The sequence below is a fragment of the Babylonia areolata genome, chromosome 15, assembly GCF_041734735.1.
Source record: "Babylonia areolata isolate BAREFJ2019XMU chromosome 15, ASM4173473v1, whole genome shotgun sequence".
In the NCBI taxonomy this organism is placed as follows: Eukaryota; Metazoa; Mollusca; class Gastropoda; order Neogastropoda; family Buccinidae; genus Babylonia; species Babylonia areolata.
Window position 1 is genome coordinate 24,963,852 of NC_134890.1, and position 24,330 is coordinate 24,988,181.

Here is a 24,330-nt window from a genome sequence, read left to right on the forward strand (position 1 = left end):
AAATATTATTTGCCCCGACTGATGAAAAAAGCCAAGTGCAACCACATGCTTTAGTCACTTTCGTCACTGGATTCAATGTTCAATGACAGAGACCAATGTCCACAAAACGGAACCTCCGGGTAAGGAATGAAGGAAAGGTGGTTTTACACCCCTTTTTAGAAATTAACCATTTTGGGGTGTTTTGTTGTGAGTGTGTGTGTGTGGTTTCGTCAGCAGACCAACCTTTTTGCAGTAGATTGCTCCATGGCTGCAGTTTTGTATTAGATCTGGGAGTGAAACGGCGGGAAGTACTTCACATTAATCCACTCAAGGTGCCTGAAACCGCACTTGTTCTATTCTGGAAACAATCTGTCTCGACTGAACAAAACATAATAATCTATACATGTAATTACCTACCTATCTCTGAACACACACACACACACACACACACACACACACACACCTGATCTTTCAGACACCCCTGAAGCAAATTAAGGAGGCAAGAAAGCCTCCAGGGAAGCTTTTTCTCCATAATTTGAACAAACACTTATTAGCCCATGTCGCATAATTTAATAAAATAATTTCAATCTCTGAGGAGAGGCTAATCCTTGCTATTTTACCCTCCAGTTTTGGCCGTGGGCCTCTGCAACAGCCAGACAACTGCAGCCGGTTTCCTTTTCACTGCCGTTGTTGAGACATGGTGCAGGGAACGTACGTGTGTGGAAATATACGTGCGTCGGTATTCGTGCAAGCACATGCATGCATGTGTCTGAGTTCGGATCACATAAATGAGTGAGTAAGCTTCTTTTTTTCTTCTTCTTCTTCAAAATCACTTTTTTTTTTTAAATGTCACACTAATCCATTAAATCAAGCCTTTCTATTTCCCCGTTCTTCTGTCATGATTTTTCTTTCTTTCTTACACATGGAGGAATGCAGAAACGACTCGCATTCGTGATTTACTTGCATTACTTTTTGGTTAAACATATTTCTCTGAATGGAGTTCCAGCTGTAGTTGCTCGACTGTGGTAGCATATCGTTGAAGTTTGTTTTTGATTTTTCAAATTATTGTTATACATGAACAGATTCCTTCCTGTGTCAAAAAAAGAATTTCCTTCAGAATGTGCCCTGCACATGGGACTTTGGTTTTTCAATCATTCAAAAGCCTAGCACCCTGACCACCAATTGTTGGTCAAAAGCCGTAAAGGAAACAAAACGAAACAAAAAACCCTGGTTGCTTCAACAAAGCTGCTTTCCAGAAATAAAATAAGGAGTGTAGGACTGTTGGGAAAGGGCCGAAGAGAACATAAATACTGAATTTTGATGTAAGTGTTGTTCTCGTTTTCTTACCCTTCTCTGACAGCCAATGATGCTGCACAGACTGCTCTCCAATTGAAGAGCCGTTTGTTACCCTGACAATATTCTAATAGAGTTTTCTCCCTTGGAAGTGACTCATCAGACAAATGGGCATTGACAGTGACCTCCCCCCCCCCCCCACACACCCCCACACGCCCTCCCCATGCGCGCGTGCACGCACACACACACTGAAATAATGTTCTGATTCAGTGACAAGATTTATGAGTCAAATCCTTGGGGAAAGATTAGGGAGTGGGTCAGAAAGAGTATGGTGTGTGTGTGTGTGTGTGTGTGAGGGGGGCGGGGATGGGAGGCACAACAACAGGCGCTTGATAGACTGTACAGTTCTTCTGTTTATAGCAGTTCCAAGACAACCAAGTATTCCATAATGATAGATGATGCCCTTGTTCTTGAACTTTTCCTTCAACATCTGTCGAGTTTATGTGTACATCAGATTCGACTGTGTGTTGTGAGTATTTGGATGCACAGATGATTTCCAGTCAAACTAATAAAGTAAAAAATCATAGTGTACTGTAACTGACTCCAGTCAGCCCTATCAGTCACATAAGCAACCTCCTCAGGATGGTCAAAAACAAGATGAAAAAAAAAATAATAAGAAATGTTATCCCCTGCCACACAGATAGCAAAAGTACACTGTTCTAATTTTGTCCATGAGAGCCATGGGGCGATGTCAACGCCATACTATTCATATCCTTTCCTGTATTTTACTGTAAGAATACTGAGCAAATCATTTTCCAAACAAACTAAAAAAATAATTTTGTTTTGACACAAGCTTTCAGTCACAAAGGAGACATCACGTGTTACATGCACCTGACCACCACTGTATCAGTATTTGTATTTGTATTTGTATTTTTTATCACAACAGATTTCTCTGTGTGAAATTCGGGCTGCTCTCCCCAGGGAGAGCGCGTCGCTACACTACAGCGCCACCCATTTTTTGGTATTTTTTCCTGCATGCAGTTTTATTTGTTTTTCCTATCGATGTGGATTTTTCTACAGAATTTTGCCAGGAACAACCCTTTTGTTGCCGTGGGTTGTTTTACGTGCACTAAGTGCATGCTGCACACGGGACCTCGGTTTATCGTCTCATCCGAATGACTAGCGTCCAGACCACCACTCAAGGTCTAGTGGATGGGGAGAAAATATCGGCGGCTGAACCGTGATTCGAACCAGCATGCTCAGATTCTCTCGCTTCCTAGGCAGATGCGTTACCTCTAGGCCATCACTCCACTCCACTCACATCATCATAATGGAGCACCCTCTGTTGTGATACACACAAGACCCTTCATCTCGTAAACATCTAATATTAACAATAAAACTTTATAATTGCTCACACAGCTGTGTTTAATTTCTGTGAGGGCATGTATACACACATACTGTGTATGCATGTGTGTTTGTGTGTGTTTGTATACATGTGTGTGTGACCCTGTTTTTTGGGTACATGACCTGCACACACACACACACACACACACGCACACACGCACACACACACACACACACACACACATATATATATATATATATATATATATGTGTGTATAGTATATTTATCCATATAAAGCAACAGATATACTTTCTCATTCTGTTTTTTGGCCTACAATACTGACTTCTGCTGTCTATCACTGAAGGAAAAAAATGAAAGAAATTCAAAGAATGTACCACTAAACAACACAGGATACTACATTGCAACAAAAGTTGACAAGCACAACACCTTTATTGTACACCTGTCCTGGATTCTAAAATTAATAAACATAAAGTGCACCAAGGATCAATATCTGTCTCCCCCTGTGACCATAGACCCCAACACACAAGGTCACAAGCCATCTGTCACCCATGTCGATATGACAGCCTCACCGACTTTTTTTTTTTTTTTTTTTAATTCATCATCTGCTACACTGGCTAAAAGTCAGCAACATGAGAAGTCAGCAACATGACAATACAAAGGCTCAGCATTTCACACCTTCATGTTTCTAATATGGAAAAGTCAGCAGATTGAAAACACAACAATGTACAGTGACTGGATCATGAGAGGCAATAAGATGGAAGTGTCAATGCACAGCTATGTTGTGGGAAGGGGGCAGACGGGAGATGGGGTGGGGACAATGGTGTGAGGGAGACAATGAATTGCCTTGCAGCATCTGTCCATCTGATCCTGTGTCTGCATTCTTTTTTTCTAACATCATATAGATGTGAGGTCAAGGTGACAAATCATGTGTACAGGTACACCATTACACACATTCCATAACACAGTTTACATCATATATATCCAATCAATGGAGTTTCAGTTTCAGTGAGGAAGGTGGCGGAATGGTTAAGACACTCCGCTGCCAATGTAGAGAGTCCATGAGGGTGTTGGTTTGAATCCCACTCTCGCCCTTTCTCCCAAGTTTGACTGGAAAGTCAAACTGAGCTTCTTGTCTTTCGGATGAGATAATAAACCGAGGTCCTGTGTGCAGCATGCACTTGGCGCACTGAAAAAGAACCCATGGCAACAAAAATGTTGTCCTCTGGCAAACTTAAAAAAGAAATCCACTCTGATAGGTACACAAATATATAAGCATGCACTCAAGGCCTGACAAGCGCGTTGGGTTAAGCTGCTATCAGGCATTTGCCTGGCAGATGTGGTGTTGCGAATATATATATAATATAATATATATGATTTGTCTGAACGCAGTGACGCCTCCTTGAGAAAGTGAAACTGAAACTGAAACCAGTCAGTGGAAGCTGTCAGGGGAAAAAACTCTTGAACTCTTTGACAGACAATCCCACAAGCCCCTGAAGGTCCACAGCCCTTCCCACCTCCTCCCCTCCGCTCCTGGGAGTGGGAGGGAGTTTAATCAAAGGAATGTCTGGAATATCTGGAAACTGGGGGAGGTATGGAGCAAAGAGGAGGTTGAAGGGGGCCAGGATAGTGGAGGGGCTGACAGAAAAACCCTGAAACTATGACGGACAATTGCGCAAGATGTGACGCCAAGGAGAAATAAATCTTTTTTTTTTTTAAAGACACCCTGGCGAATTCGTCACAGTTCCAGTAAAAACATTTGGGAAGGCGTCTTCCTGAAGCTCTGAAAGGCTGGCCCTACAACAAATTGATTTTCCTCTCCAAAATGGATTATCTCATCAGTTTGAACCTGTCTGGAACTTTTCATTTGTGCCCTCCATGATAAGATTGGACAGTGAAGGAGGTGGGTGGGAGGAGGAGCAGACAGAAAGAGAAAAAAAGGAGAGAGAGAGAGAGAGAGGAATTAAGAACAGGAGGAGAGGAGAGAAGCTACCTCAAATTGTGTGTGTATGTGTGTGTTCTAGGTGAGAGAGAGAGAGAGAGAGAGAGAGAGAGAGAGAGTGGAATTAAGAACAGGAGGAGAGGAGAGAGGCTACCTCAAATTGTGTGTGTATGTGTGTGTTCTAGGTGAGAGAGAGAGAGAGAGAGAGAGTGGAATTAAGAACAGGAGGAGAGGAGAGAAGCTACCTCAAATTGTGTGTGTATGTGTGTGTTGTAGGTGAGAGAGAGAGAGAGAGAGGAATTAAGAACAGGAGGAGAGGAGAGCAGAGAGGCTACCTCAAATTGTGTGTGTATGTGTGTGTTGTAGGTGAGAGAGAGAGAGAGAGAGAGAGAGAGAGAGAGAGAGAGAGAGAGAGAGGAAGAGACTGACAGTCAGAAAAAGAACATCCACCAAAGTTTCGTAATCACTGCAAAGAGTGAAAGAGGAGAGAGGAAGTGAAAGAAAAGTTGATTTTCAAGAGCAGTCCAGAGACGGACAGTGAGAGAGAGAGAGAGAGAGAGAGAGAGAGAGAGAGAGAGAGAGAGAGAGAGAGATAGACAGGCACATGCATGCAGATACTCGAGGTGAAAAAACAAAAGTAGTAAATTCTGCAAGAAGCAGATATTGGAAATTTATTGACAGAACAAATTTATACATCTTGCAAGTTTCTTTTTTTATTCCACAATATCATCTTTGGCTTTGGGATACAATCAATATTACGTCAGTGCCTCACACCCATAAGCCACTGACTCTTTTGGCCAAAAAGCTTGTGGTCTATACTAATTAATATGTCATGCTTTGAGAAAGTATATATATTCACTTTCAATCATTTCTAACTTTATAACATTATGTTGTGCAATATATAATGCTGTGCTTTGAGATGGTTAACTCTTGTTACATGTACAATTTTGCAGGTGAAAAGTCAGTCCAGGAGCTACACTTTCTTTCACAATACAATGATTGAAGAAAGACAAAAACAAAGTCCAGGGAGTGAAGCAGAAACCCAATCCTTCAACCAGTCTCCCCTTGCTCTCTCCACCCCCTATCCCCCACCCCCACCCCAACCCTCTGCCACCCCCTCCTGCACTCCCTCCCTCCAGTCGGTGAGAACTGTCAGATGTCAGTGTAGGTCTGCATCTATAGATCAGCTGTCACCCCACAGTCTCCCTCACACCTCCACACAGCTCGAACCTTATCCACACTCATGAATATTCATGACAGGGCCAACCCACCAAACCCCAGGGCCACCCCCCACAACCCCTCCACACCCCTCCACACCCCACACACACACACACACACACACCTTACCCACATCCCCCTGCCCTCTGCCGCCTCCATCCTTTCTCTGGGGGACAAACTCTTCAACTCTGACAGACAATCCCACTATCCTCTGAAGGTCCACAGCCCTTCCCACCTCTTCACCTCCACCGCTGGGAGTGGGAGGGAGTTCGAACAAAGTAATGTCTGAGGACTGGGGGAAGGAGGGGACAAACAGAAATCTGAAGGACGTGAGGATAGTGGAGGGGATTACAGACAACCCTGTAACTTAACAGACAATTGTGTGAGATAACTGCCGAGATGTCCCTCCCTGGTAAAGCAAGCCAGTTTTCTTTTGAAAACAGTTTTTAAGACACTCTGGGGATTTTTCCGATATAAAAAATAAATACCAAAAAAAATTAGGCAAAGCAATGCCCTGAAGCTCATCTAGTGTTCTAAAAGGTTGACCCAACGCCCAATTGATTTTCCTTGCCAAGAGGGATTATCTGTTCCCAGTTTGAATGTGTCATGACCTTTAATTTATAATCTCCAAGATGAGACAGGACAGTGGAAAGGGGGTAGGCGGGGAGAAGGATGTGAGGGGTGGAGAGAATGACAGTCTGAAAGTGAAAATGGCATCCTAAGTTTCTCTGTCGATAAACTATTTGTGTGTGTGTGTCACTGTGTGTGTGTGTGTGTGTGTGTGTGTGTGTGTGTGTGTGTGTGTGCATTTCTTAGCATTCATCTTTCTCTGTTCTGTGTGAAGATGCATGAATTTTTGTGCCTCTGTGTATAGTCTATAAAGTGTAACTGCCAATTGGCATACATGTCAATGCAGTTTTGCAAGAGTGGGTGCATGGATGCCTGACAGTTTGCATGACAGGAAAAGGTTGCAATGACAACAGACAGTGCCTCCAAGACAAAAATGAAAGCTCTTTTTACAGATCCATACTTTGATTACTTTTCTGCAGTTCCAGTGAAGATACATGAGGGATGCTCTGAAAGGTCGGCCCAAGTGGAGAGATGGCCTAGAGGTAACGCGTCCGCCTAGGAAGCGAGAGAATCTGAGCACGCTGGTTCGAATCACGGTTCAGCCGCCGATATTTTCTCCCCCTCCACTAGACCTTGAGTGGTGGTCTGGACGCTAGTCATTCGGATGAGACAATAAACCGAGGTCCCGTGTGCAGCATGCACTTAGCGCACGTAAAAGAACCCACGGCAATAAAAGGGTTCTTCCTGGCAAAATTCTGTAGAAAAATCCACATCGATAGGAAAAACAAATAAAACTGCATGCAGGAAAAAAATAACAAAAAAATGGGTGGCACTGTAGTGTAGCGACGCGCTCTCCCTGGGGAGAGCAGCCCGAATTTCACACAGAGAAATCTGTTGTGATAAAAAGAAATACAAATACAAACAAATACAAATACAATGCCCAAATGGTTCTGACCTCACCAAAAAGGATTTCCACTTCTTCTGCCTGAACTCTTACTTGTGCCCATATTGTTCGGACTGGTGTTGGGGAAGGGGGGAGAGAAGGGGAGAAGAGAACAATAGTCTGAGAATGGATGACTGTGAACTTTCTTCATCCATCAATAATTTGTATGCATGTGTGTGTAAACAAGAGTCTGAAAATAACATCACCTGAAGTTAGTTTACCAATGGAAAACTTGTGTGTTTGTGTTTAAGTGTGTGTGTGTGTGTGTGTGTGTGTGTGTGTGTGTGCGTGTGTGTGTGTGTGTGTGTGGTGTTCTTGTGTTATTTCTGTGTGTGTGGTGTTCCTGTAGTATTTCTGTGTCTGTGGTGTTTCTGTGGTATTTCTGTGTCTCTGTGTGCATGACTGTTTACATACATTCCATATGCATATATTCAAACACACACACACACACACACACACACACACACACACACACACACACACACATGCACACACACACACTCACTCAAACCAGAATGCCCTAACCACTAATAAGTGCTATAAACAGAACACACTCATCTTCCACATACCTCTTCAATCTGACATTCACATCCCAACCTGTTAACACACACACACACACACACACACACACACACACACACACACTCACACACACACACACACACACACACACACACACACACACACACACACACGTTTCAAACAGATTCATACATGTAGAAACACCTATCTGCTACACACATAGTGACATACACACAGGATGACACAGACACACTCTCACATTCTCTCTCTCTGCAGTCACAGCTCCATAATGGATATTGACCACCCATGTCATTATCAGCCAGGTTCAATCAGATGATTAGCCTGCCTGTCAGAAAAACCCAGGTCCACAATATACCAACCACAATCACACGCACTCAGGACCCGCTCTCTCTTCCTCACCACAACTTTACCCTTCACTGCAGCTGTGACATAAGCGATCCACACTCATGCCTATTTCAGGTGATTTGTCCATTAGGGGAAGGGAAGTTTCTGACTCTTCACTGACACCCCTAGCTGACAGCATACCAGAGTGTAGAGAACTTAACCCTTTCACCACCAGTCAATTTAGAGTACAAAATTCCCTTGTGGGATAAACACAGAAAAGACAGCGGCTAAGAATAGCTGGGGATTCCCCCTGCGATGTATAGACAATATGACCTATCCTACCACGGAACATTAAGAGCAGCAGGTTCATGGATAACAGACCAATGAATGATCAACTTTCAGTGACATGGGTCCTCTACACGCCTGTGCATAAAAGCGAGCTTGGTGGTGAAAGTGTTAATGCCATGCCTGCAGGATCTACCCTTGCAGGTTTTTTGCAAGTTCTGGACAGCATGGTCAATCCAGCAATCCACCCAAGTGTTAGAGAGACTCTGTTATCCTTTGCATGGATGCTGGTGGAATCTTTTAGTTACGAAATTATAAAGTATCCCCACCAGCATGCCTTCTGAAAATTATAATACTATGGTGGGGTTGGTCAAGTGTGATTTGGTTTTTTGTTTTGTTTTGTTTTGTTTTGTTTTGTTCTATATCTCTTTTTTCTGCCTTACATGAGTATTCATTGTGTTTTTGTTCAGAAAACCTCCCTCAGCAGTTCTCCAGGTGTTTATCAGTACTACGCTACTGTATTCTGACAACCTGAGGTTGCGAACAGCAGGATGGGTACTAGCTGCCTTCACTGCTGTCTTTATTTCATATAATTTGCCAGTTTGACTTGCTTGTAAAATTTATCCTTCAAACGCTATGGGTGTCTAACCCTACACTTTTACTCCTCCTTTGCACTGGCTGAGATGACGACTGAGAACAGGATTGACAGAGCGCTGTAAACTGATCATTGTGACAGGTGTTGTGTTTGTGTTGTTATTTCAGTATGAAAGTGGCGGACATGTGACAGGTGTTGTGTTTGTGTTGTTATTTCAGCATGAATGTGGCTGACATGTAACAGGTGTTGTGTTTGTATTGTTACTTCAGTATGAATGTGGCTGACATGTGACAGGTGTTGTGTTTGTGTTGTTATTTCAGCATGAATGTGGCTGACATGTGACAGGTGTTGTGTCTGTGTTGTTATTTCAGTATGAATGTGGCTGACATGTGACAGGTGTTGTGTTTGTGTTGTTATTTCAGCATGAATGTGGCTGACATGTGACAGATGTTGTGTTTGTGTTGTTACTTCAGTATGAATGTGGCTGACATGTGACAGGTGTTTTGTTTGTGTTGTTATTTCAGTATGAATGTGGCTGACATGTGACAGGTGTTTTGTTTGTGTTGTTAAAGTATGAATGTGGCTGACATGTGACAGGTGTTGTGTTTGTGTTGTTATTTAAGTATGAATGTGGCTGACATGTGACAGGTGTTGTGTTTGTGTTGTTATTTAAGTATGAATGTGGCTGACATGTGACAGGTGTTGTGTTTGTGTTGTTATTTAAGTAGGAATGTGGCTGACAACCCCCCGCCCCCTCCATCCGCCACTCCCAATCCCACCACCACCATCACCCTCCTCCTGTGTGACTTGTTCAGGAAATTAAAGAGGCTATGCCAGTCTTGAATAAAAGCTAATTTGTGTTTGCACATTTCTTCTGTCTTTGCTGCTGTGTGCACATGTCAAATGATCGGTATAAGGACAGGCCCGGTACTTCCTTTTCGAGTAAGTGTCTGGGTTTGTTCCAATATATACCTTTTATTTACCTGTGTGCTCGCTGAATCGGTAGCGTAAGCAGAACTGACTAAGTTGTGTACCTTGTGAATGGAGAGAGTTACCACTCTTTACTATTTCTTAAAGGACAAAGACCTCTGAAGGGATACCTGTGTCTGCCTCACCCATAGTGTCACTGCTCCAGTGACAGCACATCCAGACGGTCATTAAGAAATCCACTTGCACTGTCATGCACATGCGTCTTGATCTATCATAAGTGATGCATGCATCCGGTAAGTCCAAAGATGATCAACCTGTCAACCCATACTGTTACACTGCTCATCTGTTTAAGAGTGAAAAGTTCATCGAAACACCCTCTCCCCCTCCTTCCCCACATCCACCTTCCCCTCCAAGCCCTAGTTCACTTATCATTGTGGACAGAAAATCTAGACATGAGACAAGATATATATATGTAAAAAACAAATCACACAAAAGATTGTATCATACCATGTATTTAATAGTTGGTGAAATAAGGCATCATAACAAAAAAAGAGCAGCGCAGTAAGTTAAAGCATTACCAAGGGGTTGACAGGTGTTTTGGCTTGCCAGTGGCCTCACTAATGACTAAAATCAAAGGCATGGTGAAGCTTGACTGGTTATCTATCAGTATCACTCAACTATGCTTGACCATGCCTTTTGAGCACAGTGCTACTGGCGTCATCAGCACAGTCACAGGCACCTGCTGTTGTGTCTTTCTGACTGGAGTGGAAAGGACAGGATTTCCTTTCTTCAAAGTGGAATAGGGTGTGTGTGTGTGTGTGTGTGTGTGTGTGTGTGTGTGTGTGTGTGTGTGTGTGTGTGTGTGTGTGTCTGTGTGTGTGTGTGTCTGTCTGTGTACATGTGTGTGTGTGTGTGTGTGTGTGTGTGTGTGTGTGTGCGTGTGTTTGTGTACGTGTGTGTGTGTGTGTGTGTGTGTGTGTGTGTGTGTGTGTGTGTGTGTGTGTGTGTGTGTGGCGTGCATGTGTGTGTGTGTGTGCATGTGTGTGTGTGTGTGTGTGTGTGTGTGTGCATGTGTGTGTGTGCATGTGTGTGCGTGTGTGTGTGTGTGTGTGTTATTTTTGGGGTAGGGGGCATTAGGCAAGCACTAAGCAATCAAAATATTTGATAATAAAGCAGCAGAGACTACATCTTGGAGCCATCAGTCACCACTTAAAATTCATCCCGGGGTAAAAGCCAGTCAGTACAGACACAGACGCACTACTACACTCTTCTTCTAAAAACATTACAGTTCCCACACCTGGCTCAGATCCACTCGCAAAACAATTGCTGTGCACACAGCACGCTCGGCCATTTCCCCTTCCATGTGTTTCGCTCAGGACCAGACTCCCCACACATAACCTGCCATTCCACACTGACTGTCCCGCAGAACAATGGTTTAAACAGGCGCAATAGCCAGATGGTTAAAACTTAAAGCATTGGACTTTCAATCTGAGGATCCTGGGTTCGAATCTTGGTGACAGCGCCTGGTGGGTAAAGGGTGGAGATTTTTCCGATCTTCCAGGTCAACATATGTGCAGACCTGCTATCACCTGAACCCCCTTTGTGTGTACATACACACGCAGAAGATCAAGTACGCATGTTAAAAATCCTGTAATCCATGTCAACATTCGGTGGGTTATGGACACAAGAACATACCCAGCATGGACACCCCCGAAAATGGAGTATAGCTGTGTACACGGCAGGGTAAATAAACAAAACGGTCATACACGTCTGTCTGAGTGTGTATGTGTGCATGCCTGAAATCTGATTGAATGACACAGGAAATGAATGATGAGTGCCCAGTGGCAGCCATCAGTCAGCTCTACCCAGGTAGGCAGCCTGTTGTGCAAATGACCCCATGTTTGTAAAGCACTTAGAGCTTGGTCTCCAATAGGCACTACATAAGTATCCATATCAATCAATCCAAAAATATATATAAATCTGACATTTCAACAAGTACATATACATATCCATAAAAAAGATTAACTCTTGTCTCCATAGTCCCTACACCAAAAGGTGAAACCACTTTCTGTGTGAAAATTGAACTGAAAATAGTGGGAATTTTAGAAGAAGAAGAAGAAAGGTCTAAAGCACTGACAGATATTGTGGGGGAAAACAATGAGAATGCACACACTTCTGTATGTCTGCATCCATGGTGTGTTGCAACTCACACAACAAGCAGGCCAAATCTCTAAAAATAGATGTTTCAGCTGCATAGCAAACACTAAAACTAAAAGCTAGAATGCCAATTTACTTAATATTTAGTGTGGTTGTGTGTGTGAGAGAGAGAGAGAGAGAGAGAGAGAGAGAGTATGACTATGAGTCTCTGTATGTGTTCAAAGTGTGCATTCCTTGAGTGGGAGTGCAGCCATGTATGTATGCATGCATGCAAGCATTCATGTCAAGATTGTGTCAATGTATGTGTGTGCAAAACTGTGCATACATCCATACAATGCATAGCTGCATCATGTGTGCATGAAACTCATGCAGATACTGCAATGCATGGACACAGTATGCATGCCCATCTATCCGTCTCAGGATCTCTGCATGCTGTGCACAATATTCATGCAAGAAACAAATGCTGCTGCGACCAGGTGCATGCTAGAGTACACACACACACACACACACACACACACACACACACACACACACACACACACACACACACACACAGCATTCCCAAGAAAAGCCTTTCTATCCCAGCCTGCAACAAGTGGTTGGACCTGTAGCGTGCAGCAGAAATCAGCAATGGATAGGTGCTGTCCATTCAGCGACTAACACCCTGTCCTCACAGTCAAGGGGTGCCAATACTCCCACAGGGAGGACATGATTGAGAAAAGGAAGGAGGGAGGGAAGAAGAGACAGTTTCAGCAAGGAGTGGGTGAGGAAGGGACAGGCAGGGAAGGAGGGAGGGAAAAAGAGACAGTTTCAGCAAGGACTGAGTGAGGAAGGGAAGGAAGGAGGGCACAGAAGAAGAGACAGCCTTAGCTGACACAATCAGGTCAGGCTGGGATGAGTCATTCCCTTTTTCCAAGACATTGCAGGGGTCTGTCCCCCACAATATATCTCTGTGATGCCACTGCTTCACAAGCTGGCCATGAAAGAGGGCAAACATTTTTTAGCTCCACCTTTAAGGGCTTTATGCTACAGCAAACAGAAACCGATCCCCACCATTTTGTTTTAGCAAGGGAATGGGAGAGGGGGAGGGGAGGGGACGGGGCAGGGTGGGGACTGGGGGGGGGACCCAACAGGAAATAGGAAAAAAGCCAACAAAAATGTACATCTGTGAGTGCCTCCCTCCCCTCCCTAAACATCATATTGCCCACAGACAAAATTATCATATTTTATTTGTCTTTATCATCATTAGCATTATCTTAATATCTGTATCAATTTCACCAAACTTCCCCACTCCATTCATATTTTATCAACATTCGTATCATTTATGTCAGTCTCACCAATACTTCCCAATGCCTTATCAGAAACAAAAGATTACCCTACCACTCAGTCAAAGTCTTAGCGTAGTTCTAACTCATGGTCTTCCTTTTATCTTTTATTTTTGAGGGGATATTTTTTCTTCCATCATGCTTATTTTAATAAATACTCCCATACAAAAAGCTGACTGATAATCAAGAAAAGGTCACAGATGCTGGCTCACTGTGTGTGTGTGTGTGTGTGTGTGTGTGTGTGAGTGAGTGGTATTCGTGTTGTTATTATTGTTGTTAGACCTAGAGAAGGCTCTGAAGTCCAGCATGTTGGATTTATGCAAAAAATCAGGCATCTGCTTCTTTTTTTTCGCCTGCAGATGTGGTGCAGTATAGAAAAAAAATATGGATCAGTCCACATGCCTTGACACCTCCTTGAAACTAAAACTCTCTCTCTCTCTAATGGAGGGGTGGGCGAGAGAAGAATAAAATTGTGATTGACAGTCATATATACTCCCAAAGCTAGGCACAACAAAGGCCTAGCACAGCAGGCCCACCACGTGCCGAAGCATTGTGGCGTGATGACAAGTGATGAGTCTTCCTTTATTCAGGAAGGATATAGTGTAGCCGCATGGTGGTTGCATACTGTGCCGTTCAATGTGTTACAGTTACAGTATGCCACATGCTGATTAATGGACATGGTTTGTGTGCGGTTGCTGTTGCTGTTGTTGCTAGTGTGTGTGTGTGTGTGTGTGTGTGTGTGTGTGTGTGTGTGTGTGTGTGTGGTGCAGGTGGGCATGTGTGTGTTTCTTTTTCTTTTCCTTGATTTGACAGATTTCCTGCCAAGATTTAGGTAGTTTTGATTTTACCAATCATAGTGACTTTGGTCATTTTTAAACTTCATACAATCCACATCCCATTTCACAGACACACACATGTACACACACACACACACACACACACACACACACACACACACACACACACAACCACCACCACCACCACCACTACAGGATAGATCTATCATTCTATGGGAAACGGCAAGGGGGGAGTAATTTTGTTTGCATGTGTATATAAACAGATTATCAGTCAGATTATCACTTTACGTTTCCTCTCCATTCCTCTCTTCTGTTCATAACACCATCATCAGTGAAAATCAAACACCACCACACTGGCAATGAATTTCCAATGATCACATTATGACTACCAGCAACACTGTACAACCTCTTTCCTGAACAAAATAATCAATCCTGACATGAGTGCAAGCATAGCACCATCAGCAGAGAAAATAAAAACAATGCAATATGAGGAAAATATGTTGACACATCTTGCTATGGATTCAGGACACAATCTTAATCATTTAATAGCTTCTGTATTTTCTAAAAAAAAAAAAAAAAAAAATTAAAAAACAAAAGAAAAAAAGAAAGTACAAGGGGGGTGAAAGAAAGAGAATGAGACAGCGAGAGAGAGACAGAGAAATGTGAATAAGATTACCAGATCAGACCAGCTGGCAGGAACAAAAAACACCATTGGGCTTTGCATGTCCTGTCCTTATGGACACACACACACACACACACACACACACACACACAAACACACACACAAATATATATATATATATATATATATATATATATATATACTGGAGAATGTCATGTCTTTCACAGATTCAGATGTTTGTGTGTTTAACTGATGTATGAGCTTCGGTCTGGCTGACTCAATATGTCTTGTCTCAAAGACTGGACTGCAATATATATATATATATATAAATTATCCGTGAATACTGTTGAATGTTACTTACTTTTCTATTAGCATTAAGTGATTAACCATAATTACACTTACAGGATGACTTATCATATAATGGTTAGTTTTAAGTGTAAAGTCTTTAACTGATCTTTCAATGACTGAATTCGTTTTGTTCTGAAAGAAATATGCATTTTAACTTGGAATGACATTAAACACTTTTTCCCTTGTCATAAGTTATTGATATTGACTACAATACTAAAGAAGAACCTGGACTCTCTGAAGGCTAGTGGCAAGACAGTTTTGACTGAGGCAATATATATATATATAGTCTGTACACTTTTAGTATTACACGTGAGAACAACAATCTGAGGAAAACACTAAAGGCACAAACACTCTTTTTACATACATTCAAATTACAAGCAGTCTTTCACCTGTGCACCATCATACTTTACTGTGTGTCACTGTTGGCAAACAATATTTCTAAAGTCAGGTGTGGGTACGGTGGCTATTTCTTCTTCATAGCTATTTGTATAGTCTGGAACACCCTTCTCTCCTCTACCTTCTCTACCGACTCCACAACTGCCTTTAGGCAAGTCATTGAGGCCTGGGCGAACACCCAACTCAACTAAATTCATAGTTTCAGGCCCCAATCTCCATCCACTGGAAATTACTGTAGCTGAAAGCTGGAGTGTATTCCTGGGGACTGCTGCAGTAGCCAGAATGGCCCAGCTGGAATCATAAACTACCTTGAAAAATGAAGTTTCTTTTTGTTCTGTTTTTTGGTGCCGGCCAGCACTCCAGTCCGTGTGGGTTTTGCCCACACTCCTGGGCTTCACACATTACTGCGATGAAGAAGACTACGGTTGTAATACATTCACTCCCATTCCAGAGCAGACTGCAGAGTCAGTAAATGTGCACATAATACTAATGTTATAATAGGTTTACCTTTTTGTTCAGCATTAACACACGTTCTGCACTCTATAACCCCTCACTTGAAGCAACAACAAAAAAAATCAAAAACACCAATACAATTTGCTGTTAACAGTTGATACATAAGTCTTATGTGGTTGTATGGTTGAAACACTAAGTAGAGCTCTATAGGTCATGAGGCCGGCAATTTGACTTTCAAGAACACAAAGGCACAGACAAACACATTTTGCATTGATTTCAGACAAGTATTCATTTTGTTACTGGTGCACCATCCTGCTTTACTAAAAATTACTGTCACTAGCTGTTAGTAACTAATATTTTGTTCCCAGTCCCACATCCATGCGGGAGTTAACAAGTGGCGGTGTGTTGGTTATCTCCATGGGTATACATCCACTCTCATTCATGAACTGGTTTCAAGTGTACACTCATATACTCTCTTACCTTTTCCGTTCTTTAAAAGCAAGAAGATGCTTCAAACTTTTCAGTGAATGCCAGTAGTGTCAGCTCGTATCACAAATGAAAAAACACGAAAGTGCATTCCCGCACTTCACTATCACTCACAAAAACAAAACCCACTTAAAAAAACAACAACCGCAGATACAGAAATTCAAATTCGCTGCTTTTTTGCCTTTTTTTTTTTAACCGGTGATTTCTTGACGTAAAACATAAGCCCTTTATTCATGCCTCTAAATCTGTCCGGGCGCAATAGATTTGACACAAGAAAAAACAACAAAAAACCAACATTCTTCTCAAAAGCACTCAACAAACAAGTTTCACATTATTGGATGGGTTATCAGCTCTAATCCAGCAATAAACCTTGAAGTGTACACGTTGCACGTTAGTATGATTCAGTGAATCTGTCCATGGAGTCTGCAAAGTGGGACGGCACGAAAATGCAATCCTAAACCTCACAGGAAAACAGCAGAAAAGCAAACTGCGGTATTTACCTTTGCTGACGGGCACTGTAATATGAATATTCACGGCCAGCTGCAACACCGATTCAGTCGTGGTGTCACATGAACATAAATGTCACGTGACCAAAACATATGCCGACATTTCATCTGTAGCAAGTCATCGCATTTTGGGAACTATGCGCAAAATCTGCTATTAAAGATCTATCCGTTTATTGCAGAGGTGTTTTGTCTGATATCTATACGTCTTCGGCTCTGAAAATGTCCAACCAGAGAATAAATGAATTATGAACAAAATTACTGTGCACCAGAAAGGGCCGGTAATTCAAAAAGAGTGAACCAGAGAGACCGAAAGTCAAAGGTTTAAAGGTGGATCATACTGACATCCTTTCCTCTTCTGTTGTTGTAATTGTTTTTCGTTTTTGTTTTTTTGGTTTTGGTTTTTTTGTTGTTGGTTTTTTGTTTGGTTTTTTGTTGTTTTTTTTGTTGGTTTTTTTGTTTGTTTGTTGTTGTTTTGTTTTTGTTTTGTTTTTTTGTTGTTGCTGTTGTTGTTTTGTTTGTTTCAGGTTTGTTTGATTGTTTGTTTGTTTGTTTTTGTTGTTTTTTCTCGTTGTTTTGTCGGATTTGCTAGCATTTCTGTACCGTTAACTCTTGAAAACAGTATCTTCAGTTTTAACAACATGGATATTTGAACTTACCACTCCGGCACGAATGGATGTGCAAGCGCACTCACGCACATGTACGTGCACGCGTAAACACACACACACACACACACACACACACACACACACACACACACACACACACACACACACACGTGTGCGCGCGCGTACGCGCGCGGTCATACATGTAAAAATTAAGGTGTGTGTGCGTGTATGAGCGCTCGCACCTGATTGAAACCTGACTGAATGACACAGGAAACGATGGGCGCTCACTATAAGCAGCTCTCAGTCGGCTCTACCCAGGTAGGCAGCCTGTTGTCCAAATGTCTCTCTGTAAACTTGGCGCTTAGACCGTAGTCTCCAGTGATCGAGGATATGCACTTCCCAGTGTCCATATCAGCACTGAGCAACAGTGCGGCAGCAGTACATAGCGCCCGGGCCGGGGGGCTTGGCGCACTCAGCCTGAAAAAGAACTAATGGTAATAAGTACTAAGTGTAGGTTGTCTTCCCGGACAAATTCTATCTGGGGTAGAAATCCACTGTAATAGGTACTGACAACTGAAACGCATGCATTCTAGGCCTGACTAAACGCATTGGGTTATGCTGCTGGTCAGGCATCTCAGTGGCTAGCAGATGTGGTGTTGTGTGTATGGCTTTGTCCGCCGAACGCATTGACGCCTCCTAGTTGAGAAACTGAAACAGATCATACAGGAGATCAAGAAGGAAGATGATGATAAAAGAGTCAGGCAGTCCAGTAAGGCCAGCAGGGGCAGTGGACAACATGGGAAAATGCACTCCCAGGGAGCCTCGATCAGCAGGAGCGACATGTGTAACATGCACCCTCTGACTGAGGATCACCTTCATCCTAAGATCTGTGTACGACCTCCTTCCCTTGAATAAAAACTTGGTGAAATGGGTGAACTGAAAGCAAATTACCCTGCGTGCCCACTCTGTTACTGATGGCAAATAAACAATGGAACGTGTCCTGGGCAGCTCATAGCGCAAAGCGGCGTTGCCCGGAGCCAAGGACGGTACACATGGAGGTACAACCGAGTACTAAAAGAAATTGCACACGTCCAAGGAGCATCAACCCCACCAGAAGTTCCCGGAGTTGAGTTCCACTCGGCAGAAGGTAATAAAGTCTGGCCAGGAACAGCATCCAAAATTTCCAAAGCATGGAAACGTGGGCTGCTTGATGGCTGATGCCGAAGATTGGGAATGCACAGTTGATCTACCAGAGGGGAAGAAACACCCGGAAATCGTCAGCAAGAGTAGCACGAGACCTGACATAGTACTCCACACCAAGGCAACGAAACAAGCAATTCTGAGTGAGCTCACTGTGCCATGCGAAAGCAGAATGATGGAAGCTCACATCTCAGTACGAGACCGTCGGAGAAGTATGCTAGTCTATCCAGCAGCCTGAGGGAATCTAGCTTTCAAGCCAAAGTCCTTGCCACAGAGATTGGTGCAAGAAGGTTTGTGGGCGCATCTGCCTACAGCCTCATGAAACAGCTGTCGATTTCTGGCAGAGAGAGGACATGGGCTCTTAAGGCAATGGCAAAAGCAGCAGAAAAGAGTTCCAGCTGGATCTGGTCGATGAGGAATGAAAGTAAATTTCATAAGGATTAAATTTCCCCACTCAAACTATGCGTACGATGGCTCAGTGGTTAAAACGTCTACCAGAAAAGGTGACTCAGTCCTCCGAGTGAAGTGGCGACCACACTGGAGGCGCGGGTTCGAACCCGGCTGCTGAGGACCAGGGGGAAAAAAAGAAGTAAAGGCGGCAATACAAGGGCATCCAGGAGTCATGACCTGGGTGCGGCCCGGCCCCCTTAGACGGTGTAAGGAGTTAAGGGCCGAAACACTTGATCTGAGGGGGGCTTCTTCTCTGAACGGACCTTGTACTGTCCAGCTCTCCCTAGAGTTTCTTAACACTGTCTTCTGACAAATTCTGGAGAAGAAATCCACTGTAATAGGAACACAAACGTATATGCATGCATTCTAGGCCTGACTAAACGCACTGGGTTATGCTGCTGGTCGGGCATCTCAGTGGCCCGAGCAGATGTGGTGTAGTGTGTATGGATTTGCCCGAACGCATTGACGCCTCCTTGATAAACTGAAACTGAAACTCTCTCCTCCTGTCTATCATCATCACTGCACAACCACCACCACCACCACCACCAGCATCATACTGACTATTTTTACCCCCAAGTATTTGGCTGCTGCTGAACATTCTTTTTATTTTTCTTTCATCTAAAGTCCACTTCCATATCCATATTTTCGTAAGCGGTACACATTGTTGACATTGTGTATTGGATATACGTACAGAGTCCGTTCGTTCAAAAGACGGTGGGTCCGTGTTAACAAACGGACTTATAAATTTCCATGATATATGTATCTGTAAGTCTGTCGTAGTAACACAGCAATTATATTCTTTCGTTTCCTACAAGCAGAACGTGACGAGTGTAACCATATATATCTCGGACCTGCATTTTTCAAAGTTGGGAACACTCGGTTGAAGTACACTTATCTGTGTGCATAGTCACACTTATTTTCATGAAAAAATATCAAGGACGTCTGCATGGAAGCCTCTAATTTCGTGGCAAATGATGATCAAGTTAAAGTGGCATATCTAGTGGACAATTTGTTGAGCAGTAAAATTGGTGCCTAATACATGGAATAAAAGGTGAGACAGCAGAACGAGTTATCATAAACTTTAGTGGCAATGATTGCGTCAGTGGATGCGAGCAATAATAGTGAAGATTCAAATGGGGAATCGTAATCAAAATTCAAAATGGTCCATGATACCGTGGATCTTACACGATCCTGTCTCGGCAGACATACACAGCGAAGAGTGTTATGTACTATATTAAGTTTCATGCAAACATATGAGAAGGTCCTCAACTTATTACATGCAAACACACACACACACACACACACACACACACACACACACCTCAATATGTCACATACACACACACACACACACACACACACACACACACACGTGCGCGCACATATTATTCTTTGGTCAGAAATCTGTGGACTGTTATAGTTAACTGCTATTGTTACATTATGATCGTTATTTGTACCCTGCCCAACTTCACCAATTCCACTAACTTACTAAGCCCCAGGCCTATGTCCAAAATAACACCATGCAGGACTTAAGACAGATTTAGAGAGGAGATTGTAGAAGTTCTTGAGACAGGCAAGCAGAATCTCAGTCTTATCATTTTAGCTGGTTTGTTTTGAGCAACTGTACCATTTGGTTTTTGTTATTCATTTTCATCCATTCCACAACCAGCATTAATTTGCTGATGAATCTATTGTGGTTGATGAGTAAAGGGTATTGTCATGTTTCCATAAAACACCAAATCCTGACATGGATTACAAGCCTACTTGGTTTTCGGCAGTGTTTGCATATACACACAAAAAGGTTTCAGGCACTGCATGTCAGTGTATATTTTGACCTGGGAGATCGGAAAAAATCTTCACACATAACCTACCAGATGTGCTGAAACTGGGCATTGAACTCAGAAAACTTGGACAAGAATGCAGCATGCTAATCATTAACTTAACCGCACCTGTTGATGCTAATGCTCGTTTACACTAAATCATTGATTTCTACAGCTGGATCTCACAAATGCATTCAGTTGGGTACTATGATTTGAACTTTTTTTTTTCTGTTGTCACAAATGATGACAGCTGTTGACATCAGAGGACTGGAGTGGCATACATCACAAACATAATAGGCCCAAGAACAGACATTTGTGCAACACTGTAAGAAATGGTATTTAGTATACATTTGCTATTTCACATGTATAGTCTTAATTTGATGTAGAAAATAGAAAATTATACAAGCTTTGAAGATTACACAAGCAAACTAATTTGTTGTATTACTTTTTTGTCATGCCAGATTCTTACTACAAAATTTAGGCTGCTCTCCTCAGGGAGAGCGTGTTGCTTCGTTAAGAGTGTCACCATTCTTTTTCCAGCCTGCAAGTGTATTGAAAAAAAAAAAAAAAAAATGTAAATGAAAACAGAAAAGGCTTTCTTATCAAGGACTTTTCTTAAGAATTTTGCCAGGGACAACACTTTTGTTGTCATGGGTTCTTTTACATGCACCGAGAGGATGCTGCACATGGGACCTTGGTTAATTGTCTCATCCAAATGACTTGCTAGAGATCTTGAAAATAGTATGCCTTACATCTGCCAAGCAGCATTCATGTTATCAAGGTGAAAAGCATTAAATCTTTACATGTCACTGCAAATCAGTGCTCTTTTGAGTTACATCTCAGAAAGTTACAGTGCGCCCCTGCAAAGCACAGTGTAGGCTTATGAATGTCGTCCTCTCAGTCAGTGTGTTCATTACCTGAAGTCTTGTCAGAGGAATTATGTCAGAGAAGATAAAAGAAAGTAAACAACAACAACAACAAAAGTCTACAGGTGATATTTGGACCCACTGACAGTGTCATTCTTCTGTCCGCAATGCTGGTAGTTCATAGTGGTTGACATGTGCTTTTGTTTATATTTGCTTGCATTTCTTTATTGACTTTTTGAACTAACTTAATGAGCAAAGTGTGATTTGATGGAAATGAAAAATTGTGTTGTTTTTTTTTTTGTTTTTTTTTTAAATTTTATTTAAATTCCAGAACCAAAGACATTGACCACTATGCAGAAGTAATGCTATCAGTGGAACGCCAGGTTATGCTGGATAGACAAGCAGAATCTGACTTGCATCTGGAATACCTTGTCTTACAAGTGAAGTGTCAGTGCAGCAGTCACAGGAAAACAATTGATTTTGACTTTTCCTTGAAGGTAACAAAGACATTTTGTGATTTTTTTTTACTGAACGTGAGTAGGATATATATATATATATCTTTAACGTAAGTCTTCTGTTTTGTAAATTGTTGGATTTTCTGGTTTATACTCCTTTTTTGTTATATTTATGGAAATAATATTTCACAGAGGCATGATAACTTGCACAGTTAGCATAATGTCAAAGAATCAATTTTTGTTTTAAAGTTGTAATTGTTTTAAAAATTTTTTTTATGTAATTAACAAATGATGGTGTTTGTTTTATTCCTCTATTTACGTCATTCACTCAGTTATCTATTCTCTTGTTTTCTTTTCATTCACAGCAGTAAAAAAAAAAAAAAAAAAGTGACCAACCATTCAAAACATGGGTGAGACTCAGCCCCAGCCCACAACAACAGTCAAAGAAGAGAAGGCCGAGTGGCTGGAGCTGACGCGACCTCTGGCCAAACGTCGACCTCCGAACCGGTCAGGGCAGACCATCACCATGACGGGCACGGTCAAGCGAGGCGACCAGCTGGGGTCTCCAGTGGACGTGGAGCTGGAGCTGACGGATATAGAGCTGCGACGCCTGACCAGCCGTGAAGCGCAGTCGACACGTCGGTGCTCCTGCGGGGCGGAGCAAGGGCCCCATGTCACCCTCCTCTCCCTCCTCTTCGCTCCCCTGGCCTTCCTCTCCTCCCTGGCCGTGTCCTTCTACTTCAGCGCCATGACCTGGTACAACTTCTACGTCTACTTCAGCGAGGAGAGAACCATCTGGCACAAGGTTTTCGTCTGCCCGCTGCTGATTCTGGGTTTCCCGTTCTGGGCGCCGCTCACCTCGCTAGGGGTGGGGCTCTACGCCGGGGTGAGGCAGGTCTCCTGGTTCCTGGACACCTGGTTGTTCGAGATCCGCGACCTGGAGAAAGGGTTCTACGCATGGTTTTGCAACTGTGTCCGGCTTCCGCAGTGCTCGCCCTATGAAATTGTCATCCTGGATGAGAATGACGCTTTTCCTGATCGGAGTTGATGTCATTGATGTTTTCTAGAACTTTCTTTTTTTTTCTTTTTTTTTTTTTGTGGATAATTACCTTTTTTGATTCAAGTGTGTAAACAAAATGAATCAATATGACCACACTGTCTTTTTTGTCCATGTGTCTGTGTATGTGCTGCATGTGTGTGTGTGTGTGGGGGGGGGTCCATTGTAAACTTATCATTTTTCTTGGCTACTCCAAATAGTAAATCTTTAAAAACCAACTTTGTAGAGTGGTAGGTATGAAAAAGACCTTTCCATTCATCCCCTGCACTATGATGGGGTTAGCAAGGTGAGAGTTTTTGTTTTGGGAAAATTTAGAAAGCCAATAGATCTCATAATTTACATCCAACGCTTATCAAATTTTGTATTGTTAGCAGTCATGATAACAGCATGATCTCTGTAGAAGTTAAAGGTCAAGGTCAAAACCTGCCATAACAGGAGAAGGTTATAAGTGTGCAGAAGAGGTAAGGTCTGGCATACTATCTTCAGACTTCAAAATGATATATACTTCAGTGTGTCCTTCATTCTTTTCTTTTTTTTAAATTTTATTTCATTGATGTTTGATCAAGTGCTCACCAGAAGTGAGTCTTGACAGCGTTTTCTCTGAGTTATTTTTTTGTGGGGGAGGAGGAGCTGGGGGTGGTGGTTTTAAGGGAGAGTTTTTTTTTGGGGGGGTGTCTTTATTAAGTATTTTTTTGGGGTGGGGGTTGGGGGGGGGGGGTAGTGTATTCATCAAGTGTTTTGGGGGGGAATGTCTTTATTAAGTATTGTTTTGGGAGAGTGTGTTCATAAAGTGTTTTTGGGG

The 24,330-nt window shown here is 42.6% G+C and overlaps 2 protein-coding genes and 1 long non-coding RNA gene across 6 annotated transcripts in view; 2 read left to right on the forward strand and 1 right to left on the reverse strand.

Moving 5' to 3' along the window:
* Positions 1–17,316, reverse strand: part of LOC143290503 (TBC1 domain family member 5-like) — a 94,775-nt gene extending 77,459 nt beyond the window's left edge. For 3 of the 4 annotated variants that reach the window (XM_076600003.1, XM_076599999.1, XM_076600001.1), the window contains exon 1: positions 17,070–17,316. The gene's annotated coding sequence lies outside the window, so the exon portion shown is untranslated. The other variant, XM_076600000.1, reaches the window with a different exon arrangement.
* A 2,962-nt stretch (positions 17,317–20,278) lies between these two features.
* On the forward strand, positions 20,279–22,513 carry LOC143290342 (uncharacterized). Its single transcript, XR_013056364.1, has 2 exons — positions 20,279–20,381; positions 22,348–22,513. It is a non-coding gene; the product is annotated as an uncharacterized LOC143290342 (long non-coding RNA).
* Positions 22,514–22,846: 333 nt separating this feature from the next.
* LOC143290230 (transmembrane protein 169-like) lies at positions 22,847–24,104 on the forward strand. Its single transcript, XM_076599562.1, has one exon. The coding sequence runs from the start codon at positions 22,878–22,880 to the stop codon at positions 23,517–23,519; it is 642 nt and encodes a 213-aa protein (XP_076455677.1). The 5' UTR covers positions 22,847–22,877; the 3' UTR covers positions 23,520–24,104.
* The last annotated feature ends 226 nt before the right edge of the window (positions 24,105–24,330 follow it).